This window comes from Gekko japonicus, unplaced genomic scaffold (assembly GCF_001447785.1).
Source record: "Gekko japonicus isolate JY-2015 unplaced genomic scaffold, Gekko_japonicus_V1.1 scaffold259, whole genome shotgun sequence".
Lineage (NCBI taxonomy): Eukaryota > Metazoa > Chordata > Lepidosauria > Squamata > Gekkonidae > Gekko > Gekko japonicus.
This window is the reverse complement of record NW_015165243.1, coordinates 1,100,958-1,113,837: the sequence shown is the minus strand read 5'-3', so window position 1 is coordinate 1,113,837 and position 12,880 is coordinate 1,100,958. Positions and strand designations below refer to the sequence as shown.

The 12,880-nt window shown below is 41.8% G+C and overlaps 1 protein-coding gene across 1 annotated transcript in view; it reads right to left on the bottom strand.

The window, feature by feature from the left end:
* The window catches only part of CCDC66 (coiled-coil domain containing 66), a 46,833-nt gene extending 34,315 nt beyond the window's left edge, over positions 1-12,518 (bottom strand). The window contains exons 1-6 of the mRNA XM_015410049.1: positions 12,447-12,518; positions 9,253-9,317; positions 4,999-5,024; positions 3,534-3,969; positions 1,952-2,108; positions 565-665 (exon numbers count right to left, since the gene is read on the bottom strand). Of these exons, the coding sequence (XP_015265535.1) occupies positions 565-665; positions 1,952-2,108; positions 3,534-3,969; positions 4,999-5,024; positions 9,253-9,317; positions 12,447-12,457 (796 nt within the window). The 5' untranslated portion in view covers positions 12,458-12,518. The remainder of the gene's footprint in view (positions 1-564; positions 666-1,951; positions 2,109-3,533; positions 3,970-4,998; positions 5,025-9,252; positions 9,318-12,446) is intronic.
* Positions 12,519-12,880: the final 362 nt, after the last annotated feature.

Sequence of the window (12,880 nt, the reverse complement as noted above, 5' to 3'; positions counted from 1 at the left end):
AAGTTTTGGGAAGGGGCTGCACAGGAAAATGAGGTGTTCCCCCACAAATCCTTGCGGGTTCCCCACTGTGCAACTGTGGCTGGCACTGCACAACTAGTCCATATCTTTCCTAGGTAGGGGCTGCCATAGAAGGGAAAGATGAAACATTGGGGAATGGGAAATGTTAAGGTGAGGGGAATGCGACAATTATCTGTATCTGCAAACATCCTTTGATGCCCTGCTAGATCTAACACAGGCACTGTGTTTCAATCCTCTATTCATGTGACTATAAAAGCTGACAAATATTGCAGGTATTTTAAGTATCAGCTACATTGGATTCACATATATAATTAAGAGGGTAACAAACTATTTGACATTTAAATGTCAAACTCTTCCCTAGTTTAAATATTGACTACTTAAGTGTATATCAATAAAAAATGGAACTACACTAGAAGCTTGGATTAACAATAGATCAAATGTTAGTTCTATATGCAATTAACCACAATGACAAAATATTTACATAAAATGAGAACGCTATTTAATAACCAGTTCTGCAGTATACAAATGCAGCTAATTACACGGTACCTAGTTCCTTCTTCCATTGGGACTTCTTAGCATCCAACAAGTGTTTATCCCTTTCCCTTTCACCCAGAGTACTAAACATGTCAGCTGGTTTCCATGAGTTCCTGTTGAAGAAAATTTGGAGAAAATGTTGAAAGGGATCTGTACAGGATCCTACCCCCACGCCTGCCCAGGAATGAGGGGAGAACTCCTGCCTTTTCACAATACAATACAACTATGCCCAGCTCCACACCTCCTCAGAGATGCACTCTTAAGATTTAATGGTAGCACAGCCAGCTAGGCCCAAGGATTTAGCCTTAGAGTCAGTTTGCCCATCAATCAATACACAAGGTATAAACAGAATAAAGGTTATTCGACACAGAACTTAGCAATCAGACTAGAGATTAGAAAATAACAAAACTTATGGCCCTTTGGCCCTTACTAAACATTAAAGATCTACATAGTTACCAGGGTGATCCACAGGCAAGGAGTCCCAGTACCAAGTCCCTTGGAATAGTCCAAGTATCTTTAGAAACAAGAGGTCCATCTTTGCTAGCATGCAGCCATGTGTTGAGCTGCACAACCCGGTCCTTTGTCCCAGAGCACATGGCTGAGACAAAGCATTTCCAGAATAAGTCCACAGACAGCAGGTAACAGGAACAGAACAGCAAGCAGAAAATCTGAGCTCGTGTCATTGTGTTCAGACTGATAAAGGGCAATTTCAGGATTCAAATGACTCTGGCCAGGAGCCAATTGAACAAGATCTGAGATTGTCCAACTGTCCTGAGTGGTCAGTTGTCGTGGAGGCCACACCTGCAGTTGTGGTCTCCACCCCAACTCCAATTCTCATTGTGTACGTGTGTTTCTGCCATGCTTCGGCAGGCATTTGGTTTATGGCCTGGCAATTGACCAAGTGGTCCGACCATCTGGCCTGAGAGGAAATCAAACCAGCAGGGGGTACATTCCAAAGGGGGGAGAACATGAAACCTTATAGCATCACAAGAGATACAGAAGGTTATAGGAATCACACAAGGGATACATGAAAGCTACAGGAATCAATATTTCTAAATATTTCTATACAGGATCTATTAGTAAACGGTGTTTCTCCTTGTCTGTTTCTCCTTGTAGACTACAGACCATCCCTATTGGCTAGTTGGTGAAGGAGATGACAAAGCTTTTGACTGAAAAAAATAAATAAATTGTCAAATCAAAGTTGTGTACGTGTTTACCTGCATAATATCTATTGTGACTCTTTGACCAGTGTCTGACTCAGAAAGCAATCCAATGCCTTCTGTACAATGCCTGAGAACATCTACTACTTGAATTTTTATGCAACTATCCTTGTATAATTATCTTTCAAAAGCATTCATATTATAGAAATTTGAATTTTTAATTGAAAAGATTTACATACGTGATAATATTCTGTTCAGCCTGCTTCAATGCTCCTTTATTTCTTGAACTATTTTCACTTGGGACAAATAGAGTTTCACCAGCTTTATGAAGTAGTCCCATTATGTTTTCTTCTTCTGGTACCTGATCAGGAGGATTAGTATCTAGACTGTTCTGAACTGGGGGGGAAAAATTAATGGTTCAGTAGATTCTCCATTTATAATCCTAAAAGGAAAGCAAAACTGAATAGGTCATGGCAAGGGCCATAATATATTACTATTTTTGCTAAAGAAAGATACCCATAAGACAGCCCCTGTGATTTCTGTTATGAGAAATTTGAGAAAACTGAGAAGGATCTGAAGCCTATTTGAGTAAACTGACATCATTATAAAGTCAGGAAAATACAAAATTATACTGACAAATTGATCTCTTATCTACTGGAACAATAAATATCAAAGTGGCATTCAGCGTTATGTGTATTTGAAAGCTTCATAGTTGATAACAACTTACTTGTATGATTTACACTGTGTACTTTGTTGTCTGATCTTCACATAAAAAGTCACCCCGTGATGAAAAACGTGTTTAGTTTTTTATTGATTTACAAAGGTTATATCCTGCCTTTCCACTTTTCCAAAAAAGCACTTCATTAGATTTAAGTAAGTACATTTAGGACTAGGAAGGAGGCATAGTATAGTCTGATCTTGTCAGATCTTGGAAGCTAAGCAGGGTTGGTACTTGGCTGGGAGACCACCAAGGAAGACACTGCAGTGGAAGGCAACAGCAAACCACCTCTGCTTCTCACTTGCCTTGAAAGCCCCTTGCTGGGGTCACCATAAGTTGGATGTGACTCACCTAATGGTAGCACATACGTAACTACATCCACTCCAGTTTAAAAACAATAAAAATATTAACAAATACTATTGTTTCTGTTCATCTTCTTGGAAATTAGATATTGACATGTATAGGACAGCTATATTGGTGGACTACTTCACAGCTGCATTTTGAATTGGTTTAAATTTGGGTGCCAGTCTCTTTTTCTCAGCCTAACCTACCTAGCAGGGCTGGTGTGAGGATAAAATAGGATAAAGAGACCACTTATACCACTCGTAGCTCCTTGGAGGAAGGATATGAAAAATCTATTACTATTCCCCGTTGATCACTGATACCATTACTAACAGTGGAAAACAAGGGAGTATGAATTTTGCCCCTCCCTCAGTCTTCTGCTGGAGAGGATGCCTCTAGACTTTAAAATAAACATGAAATTATTTCAGAGAGGTGCACACAGGCAGAGAAATATGCCTGGGATTGTGCAGTATCCCACACTAGGATCTTTAAGAGTATGTTACAGCAATAATTAGACAGGATTAGAACCTAAACTTATGAGAAATGTGACTTTATTTTCTTCTAAGCCCCAAAAACTGAAACTATACATTATGTGACCAGTACACAACTATTCAATAATAAAAGACCCCCTTTATAGCTTTCACTTCAAGAACAGCCTATTTGATCACTTAATGCTGAAGCAAACGTTTCATTAAGAGTTAGGCTTGCTTAAAAGCTACTCGGAAAATAATGTGATTTGTAATGAAAATTAACCATCTTACTTGTTTCTTCTCCCTTTTCATCGTGACACTGTAACACTCCGTTGGTTCCTTCTTTTACAGCCATCAAAATCTGTTCAAGCTGCTGTTGTGTTAAACATACCAAACTGTCCCTTAGATCTTCAACAGAAATGGGAGGCTTTTTGGACTTCTTATTGGAAACCAAAGGCTTTTTAACAGAGACTCTGGTGGTGTAGATATCAGGCTTTGCAGTCGTACTGTCGTTGTGGATGATAAAAGCATGGTCCTTCTGGCTGGACTCTTTAGTTGGTGATAGAATTTCATGGTTTTTCCCACCTTTTGTGGCTGAAAGACTTGAGCCCGTTCTGTGCTTCATTAGACATTCATTCTTGTCACAGGTAGTTTGTACAGATTTCAAAACATTCCCATTCTGTTTTGTTCTCAGTGTATGTTTTAAGATTTTATTTTTATTGCACATCTGTTAAAACATTAATAAATGTACCAATTTTTATAATAGTCTCTCACAAACAGAAACTTCTTTTCTACTCTATGTTACTGAAACAGATTTTTAAGAAGCTGCCCTAAGCAAGCAGGACACCTCTCCTTCCTCAAGTCATTTTAAGATGACAGTCTCTTATTACAGTGGAGAGCAAGATTATACTACTCTTGATTAAGGCAAGGTTTTATTCCTTCTCTCTAGGTACAAAAAGTACACATTTTGCTTAATTCTTTTAAAATACTAAAAACCCATGCGGACATGGGCCTAAAGAACTGCATTACTCTTATTTTAAAAATTTGTCCTCTCTTTTGACCCATTCATTTTCAAGGTGGCTAAGAGATTAAAATAGGTCCCTAAACTTCCTGAATTTGTGGGGGCTTTTGAAATTTTGATGAAAGGATAATGGATACCACCACAAAATGACTGCCATGGGACAGGGCTAATCAGAAAATGTTGGAAAGGTTCAAGGCAAACCTCCTTCTGCAATCAAGGAAGGTGCTTCTGAATGGACTGGCTCAGTGCATGTCTACCCTGCCACACAGCAAACTGCTTTTGAAACTGAAGGAGCTTTCAGACACAGATTGTGAGCTGGTGCTGCAGTCTGCTGTTCAAAGGGAAAAAGGAACTCTCAGCTCCTACTGGATCTCACAGTTTATGTATTTACCAGAAATAGCCTGAGTCTAATAAAGTCTTGTTTGGAAACTTGTTCTAAACTGAGAAGAACTGGAATCAAGATACTCTAAATATAACATATTACTACAAAGAATCCTTTAATAAAGCCTACTGTTTGAAACAAAGTAAAATTCCATCTAAATCTGCAAAGCAGATCAACAAATTTGCCATGAGCTCCATATTGCTGGCAACATTTTCTTGATTTACAACACTGTCTAGTAAAAAGCAAAACTGGAAGAAATTTAGGTGCAAATCTTCTACAAATGATGTATTATATTCAAATTGCAGCTTGTACATAATGGGGTCTGCTTAATTAAGCTGACGTAAAAAACTTACCTTTACACTTGATTTGGATTTACCCACTGTGAAAGGAAGAAACATGCACAAATGAGAACTAGGAAGACTACTACATTTAGCAGTAGAAATGTTATCAATTGTAATGAGATCACCAGCAGCACTAGGATGAGGACCTTCATGTTTAATCTTGCAAAAAGATGACTTGTAGAGAAGAGTGGAGATATACATGTTTTAAATTAAATGTAATGTATCCTTCTGGCTGGTTACAGTGTCCAGTTCTAGCAGCCCGCTCCTCAAAGCATTCAAATGAACAACCTTTTAAAAACATATGTAAGAGGGGCACTTGTAAGACACAGCCATGCAACCTGATTTACATGAACAGCAACCTTAGTTAGATGTATTAATTTCAATATATGGTAAAAGCTTTGTTAACAGGCATCCTTGGGGAATGCGGATTGCTTGTATTCCTGTTAAAGCTTCTATTTGATGGCAGGAGGGCAACATCATCAATTGGGGTGGTGGTCAAGCCCTGGACCAGCGTGGGGGCCACAGCCTGCTCCACTGCTGCCTGCTGAGCACTGCTGCTGTCTTGCCACCACCAGGCTGAGAGGTGCCTGCGCAAGTGACTTGCCTGCTTGAACGTGTGCGGAAGAACCACTTGAGTCAGTTGTACAAGCACTGCTCATCTGATTCCACTTTCACATTAAATATTTTTCAAGTAACTGCACTTAGGACTCCAGCTATAGTAGGCATTGTTCCACAACATTACACGTGTGTGATTGAATAATCTATCCAAAGTTTAATTGCTGCTATGTATTAATTTAGGACAATACAACAGAAAATATAAAGTGCAGTCCTAAATGTTTATTTGGAAGGGCTCAGCTGGACATTTTTTAGAAAGTGTATTTACATTTACAGCTATGGGGTTAGATCCAATGGAAGGACCTTGCAAGGATCCGTGGTCTTCCCAGCTTTCTACTCCCTCCCTGAGCAGCCATTTCTGACCCTGGAAAAGTTTATTCCCAGGACCTGTGTGGACTAACAGCCATATGGGTCAGGAGGATGCAGTAGGAAGAGAACAAAGTTGCTCCCTTCTGCTTCTTCCATGAGCAGAAGTAACTGTTTTGGAGAGGGGGAACCCGGGAAGATCAGCAACCATCAGTAACTTTAGCTGAGAGATCACAGGATCCAACCCATACAGTGCAATCCTAAACAGTAATCCCATTGACTTCAATGGATTTAGAAGGCTCTAATTCTGTTTAGGACCACATCATTAGTCTGCCTAAGCACACTAAAACAGCATGCTTCATCTGCCTATTGCTTCACAGAAAGACAATTATGTGCAATAATGAAAGATTAAGATTTAAATGATAGCACCATCAATACAAAGAAAAAGATCAATTTCATATAATGACAAAAAGGTAAAAGGTAAAGGTTCCCTTGCTCGAAAGCCAGTCGAATCCGACTCTAGGGTTGCGGTGCTCATCTCCGTTACAAAGCCGAAGAGCCAGCGCTGTCCGAAGACGTTTCCGTGGTCATGTGGCCGGCATGACTAAACACCAAGGCGCACGGAACGCTGTTACCTTCCCACCGAAGTGGTCCCTATTTATCTACTTGCAATTTCTTGCTTTCGAACTGCTAGGTTGACAGGAGCTGGAACTAGAGACAGGAGCTCACCCTGTCTTGCGGCACCCGGGTCTTGAACCACTGAACTACTGACCTTCCACAGCCTGCAGTTCAGCGTCTTAACCACTTGAGCCACCGCAGCTCAATGACAAAGGGCTTGTTAATTTTTGCTCTCCTAAGTGAGACATGAGCAGGTGAAGGATGTCCCTTCTTGGACTGATGAGAGGAGTTAGCTATGCCAGAAGCAACAGAAATGTTCAGATTCATTTGCTGCTTCTGGCACTGAGTGCTCCTTTGGAAGATGCTACATCATTCCAGGTAACGCTCTGACTGTGCAGGGAATGAGCCATGCTAAAGTAGCAGCAGAACTTGGAACACTTGAAGCTTCTGCCAGGATGCCCTCTGAACTGCATTATTGGCTCAGGTGGCTGCCTAGTCTCCCTCTCCCTGTATATGGTGGAGTCAATCCTAACTCACAGTCATTAACTTTCTTCTAATAACATGATATCCCACCAAACTGATAAGTGTTCACCTTGTACACCGGTTTGGTGTAGTGGTTAAGTGCACGGTCTCTAATCTGGGAGAACTGGGTTCGATTCCCCACTCCTCCACTTGCACCTGGCTGGATGACCTTGGGCAAGCCGTAGTTCTGATAAGAGCTGTTCTTGAAAAAGAGCAGTTGCTGTCAGAGCTCTCTCAGCCCCACCTACCTCACAGGGTGTCTGTTGTGGGGAGGGGAAGGGAAAGGAGTTTGTAAGTCGCTCTGAGACACCTTTGGGTAGTGAAGGGTGAGGTATAAATCCAATCTCTTCTTCTTCTTAATCCACACAGTTCTTTAAAACCCAGTTGACATTTGCGCTGACTGGGGATGGGCACAAACCCACAAATGAACCCCAATTCAAGCATGAACCAGGCCGGTTCGTGGTTCCAGAACCAGGGTTTGGGATAACATGTCTCCCATGATCCATTCACGAACCTCTATGGAGGTTTCTGATGTGCGGGAAGGGTTCATAACGGTTCCAAAGGTATTTAAATACCTTTCACTGGAAGTGCTCCGAAGGCATTTAAATGCTGTTGGAGCCCATCACCAGCCCTGTAGCTTGACCTGAGTAAGCTCGAAAGGCATTTATATGCCTTCAGATTTCACCTCCGGTCAGGCCGACCTGACTCAGGATTTATAGGCCTTTGGAGCTCGCTCTGGGAGCTCAGTCGAGTCAGGCAGCCCAACTCGACTGAGCTTTCAGAGCAAACTCCAAAGAATTTTATAAGCCTTCAGAGCCCAACCCATCTGGAAGTAGGCTCCAAAGGCCTATAAAGGCTCAGTTGAGCCAGCCCAACCTGGAGGTGGGCCAAATTCACTTCCGAGTGGGCCAAACTCCCCGGTTTGTGGTTCATGAATTTGTTGGAGGTTTGTGGTTCATGAAAACCCCAACCATGAACCTCCAACAAACCTCCATTTTCCCAGTTCATGCCCACACCTAACGCTGACATCGCTATGATGCCCATTATGTGCTTGGATTTTCTAATAATGCATAGCAAATAAGCTACACAAATTAATAACATGCACTTTCATATGTGAATGCAGCTGGAAGTCACTTCAAGTACAATGCCTATCTTTGAAAGAACACTGAAATTTGACATTCAGTTTCAACAGATCATTCAGCAGCACACACACACTGGGAGGAAGACTGCTACACCAATGAACAGTGGAGCTGCCTGGCAGGTTCCAACATTTTTATTGGCCTGGCCTCTATGCTTTTAACAGCAGTGTAGTACGAAGAAATTTTATCAGATGAAACTTTTCCATGCACTGATAAAGGGATGGAAAAACTTCACCAGCTTTAAATTTCTGTAGGCCAGCCTGCCTTGAAAGGGGAGGAAGGGTATCCCTACATCACCTGGGAGGCTTGTGCTTGCATAGTCATCCCAGAACAAGTAAATCTCTAGAAAAACGGATATCACTATATGACATGGCCCTGACCTGGATGGCCCAGGTTAGCTTAATCTTGTCAGATCTTGGAAGCTAAGCAGGGCTGGCCCTGATTAGTACCTGGATGGGAGACCACCAAGGAAGTTCAGGTTTGGTACATGAAGACAGGCAATGGCAAACCACCTCTGAATTTCTATTGCCTTGAAAACCCTATGGGGTCACCATAAGTGAGCTGCGATATGCATGCTTACTCAGAAATGTCACTATATTCAACTGGGCTATAGTGAAGTAAATTTGCCTTTGTTCTTTCCGTGAAATCTCCCCCTCAAATAGTCCATAATTTCAGTTTCCATCCAATCTTCAAAAATTAATTGCTTTATTAAAAATTATATTAATTTATGTTTGTGTATACTTCTTTGAAATTGCAAAACACATCTTAAACACTTATAAATATTCAACAATATATTTAAAACATTCAAAATTTAATGTAATCTGAATACAGTGGCCATGATCTAAGAGAACTATAGCTGCTTATACCTACTGAAACCAATGACCATAAACATCTCTGGGTTGGATTGGGGCCAGCATCTTCAACAAGTATGTGTGGAACTAAACTACAGTAACTCAGAGACATGAGTCAGATATGTTCTAATATAATCAAATGTGTATTGTTGAAAATATGCAGATAAACAAGGATTCTAATAATTTATGTGATTGCATGCAAAGGTAATCCATACCAGAAGGAGCCAATATCAACCTAGTTTTTCCATCCAGTATTTCCGTTTCAAGCTTTAAACCATCCCTGTAAAATAATACAAAATGGTATGTTGCTGTCATTGAAACAGTCAAGGAAGATACAGAACACAATTTTTAAATGGTTATAATGAACTACTGCAAATGTAAGACTCTTCACAATTGTAAATATTTTACTTAATATAGGTTACAGTATGCCATCTGGTTTATTATCCTATTCCCTCTCCTCTCCCACCCTGTTGTTTTCCATTACCACAACATAATCCAATTACAGAAGAAGAGCTCAACTGCTTTTGTGGCATCATCCACCACTGCTGGGAATAGAAAGATAAACAAGACTGTGTGGGATGCATAGATATTTAGATGTCTAACACGTTCTGTTTTACAAGACAGAAAACTAAAATAATCCCCTAGTGAAACCTCATCATTGAATGCTAGGTGTTGTGTTTTAACCCTACTGAGAAATGTTTGGATTTAGACTTTGGTAGACTACACTCTAAACAGTTTTGGAGAGCAGCTGACACAGTGAAAATGTCTAAATATTCAAAGAGACTTTGATGGAACGTTAAACTTTCTCCCAAGGGAGCCACTATGGGTCCTACTGGAGCAAACATGGATACCTGTACTTGTATGTTTTTCCAGAAAGGCAAACAGCAGCTCCCTGGTGCCATTTTTTAAACCAGAAAAGAGCACACGGAGAAAGGTTTATCACCACCACCACCACCGATGTCCTGGCACACTCCCAATTCAAACCAGGGGGACCATGCCTAGTAACTGAGTTTTTAAAAATGCCAGAAGTTGTAGAAATGATCCACCATGTAAGGAAGTTCTTCAACAGTTACAGAGAAGTCATCATTAGTCAACTCATATACAGCATACTGTTTCAGTAGTCAAGCAAGCATGAATGTCTGATGTCGCATAAAAACTGGGAGTGTGTGTGCAAAGTGAAGCTGTAATCCTTTCAGGAGATGAAGCTAGTGCCACACTGATTTGAAAGTCCAAGTACAGAGCGTGAATTCACTCTTATCTAAACACTGCGAACTGTCATAATTTTGAAAATCGTTTGTTCATTTCATGTACATGACCCAAAGCTGATACCAATCATTCAACAATGTTCATCTTGAGGTTGTAAGCAGAACATATTTATTGGGGTGCAAAAATAGCTGATTGTGTTTTAATTATAGCAAGTGCCCCTTCAAATACTGTGGATTCTGAACTTAATGCATACATATCAATTTCTCAAAATTGAATTTATTACCTACTTATGTAAGGTTGCTTTGCGGGGAAACATCTTCACCAGTCATCAGGCAACACAACCTTTCATGTGTTTATATTATGGATTGATACGGGGGCTAAGGACTGGCAAGTTTCACCCACTAATCCATCTGGGTGACCTTTCTATCTAGTAATTACCTGGTCTCCACAACTGGTTCATTACTCCAATTCTAAATATCAAAGACCTGCACATTTATCTTCTATCTCATGGAAAACACTGACACAACAACTACTACCGTAGTAGTTCTTGCGGTCCTAAGGGCGGAAGATGGGCAGGAGAGTAAGCGGTGCAATACAGCAAACACATGAAAACAGGGTGGGTTCCAACAGATCACAGCTTTATAGATTACAGCAACAAGAGCATTAGTGCAGCATGTGGAAATGGATCTGAGCATCGGGTAATCCACCTGCCAGCCAATGGAAACCAACCCCAACCCACCTGTATGAGCAGATCTGTGTTGGCAAATGAAGTGGGCCCACATGGGCATATGTCTTTGAGTGGGTCCCTTGCTACCTGTGAGTGGAGCCAAGCAACAGCCCCCACACTGGGCATGCTGTTAACTGGCTCCACCACCAAAACCCCTTTAAAAAGGTCCCAACCAGGGAAGGCAGGCACACAGGCACAGCTCCCCCCCTCAAATGGATCAGAACCAATGCCTAAAACCATCACAAGAGCCAAGCAAAGCTACCTGCTCTCACTACTACTAGTACTTATTTCTGGTTGACATTATTCACACCTTTTTGTTGGAATAGGGCAGGGTAGGACACAGCTCCTAACTAATAAAAAAGGAGGGTTAGAATAAAACAGAAAGGTACGCTGGGGGGGAAAGCAGCACCTACTAGACTTGATTCCATCCATATCTACAAATAGCCACAGTTTCAAAAAATGTTCTTTGGCTGTCAAAAATACAGATCATATAGTATATCCTTCAAGCATTTACAAAACTTATAGTATACCTTCTGAGGGCACACACTAATTTTATTCATTTTTAAATCATTATGTTTTAATGGTTATAACCACCAATTAGTATGTACTTTTACTGAGGAAGTATCTAAATAATACATAGAAATTGTTGCCTTAAACCAATGCTTTGAACAAGTCTTTTTTTCTTGGCAATTGAAATCCTGATTTGATGCAATTCACCCTAATCTGTAGTCTGTTGAATAAAGGGATTTAAATCCACATAATGCATATGAATTTTGCCACGACCTATAAGCAGAGTTACCTTCAGCCAAATAACAGGCAGCCTGTCTTGCCCTTGTGCCAAGATGAAGCAACCTGATAGGCAGAACACAGCACATGAAACTTTTTTCCACATGAAGATAAGATTATCATTAAGGGCTGCTGCTAAAGGCACGATAACAAGGACCATGTCTAAAGGTGGCAATCGTACATATAATGCCATCTATTCGGTAGAGAGTTGGGTATACATAAGCGGTTTGATTGTGCTGATCTTAAGGGTATTTAATTCGGCTGGACTGTGTTCAATGTCTTTAGGATCGAAGCGTCATTAAAAAAAAAAAAAAGCAGACGAAAAACCTGTGCAGCTGGCCATTTCTGCAGAAAGCTGCTCGCAAACCCCACAAGGTCAAGACTGCAAAACGAGCCCTTTTACTTTCTTTTAAGAACAAACCTAGACCCAAAGCGAGAGCGTTGCCCAGGTACACAAATGCTGCTCTGTGCAAAACAGCTAACACTTGCAGGTCATCCAACTTTTGTCCACTAACGAATGGGCTCAGCAGGCTTCACCCGGCTGCCGACTGGGAATCTTCAGCTGAGGTTTCAGGGCAGACGGTGCCGCCTCCTTAAAGAAAAACTCAGGCGATAACAATGGGAGACACCTACAAGGCACACGCTGCCCAACCCAGAGCCAAGGAGAAGAGAAGCCAGCCACTCCCTTACCCCAGATTCATGGCTCTTCCTCTGCTCTGTCCACAGGCACACAACAACCGGCAGCCAGCGCCTCAGAGCAAAGGCAGCAGCAGCAGCAGGAGGCAGGAGCGGAGCAGCACAGCACAGCCCTCGGGGATGCTGAGGCAGATCTCTGCTTAATGTGTGTACGTCGGTTGCTGCCACCGCACAATGACAGGACAGCCGATAGGCCTGCTGGGGACCCGGTCCTTTCTCCAATGAGCTCTTGTCACACTGAGCGGGTAGCACGGGCTGTCTGCGAGGCATTGTGGGAGTTGGAGTCCAGCCCGAATCTGGAGTCTTCCCGCCTCCTCTCCCCGCTCCGCCCTCGATCCCGCTTTCCAGTGGCGCGCCCTCAACGATGAAAGCGAGAAGGGAGGCGAAAATAATGGGAGCCGTTGGGGCAGCGTAGCGTATTGTGGCTG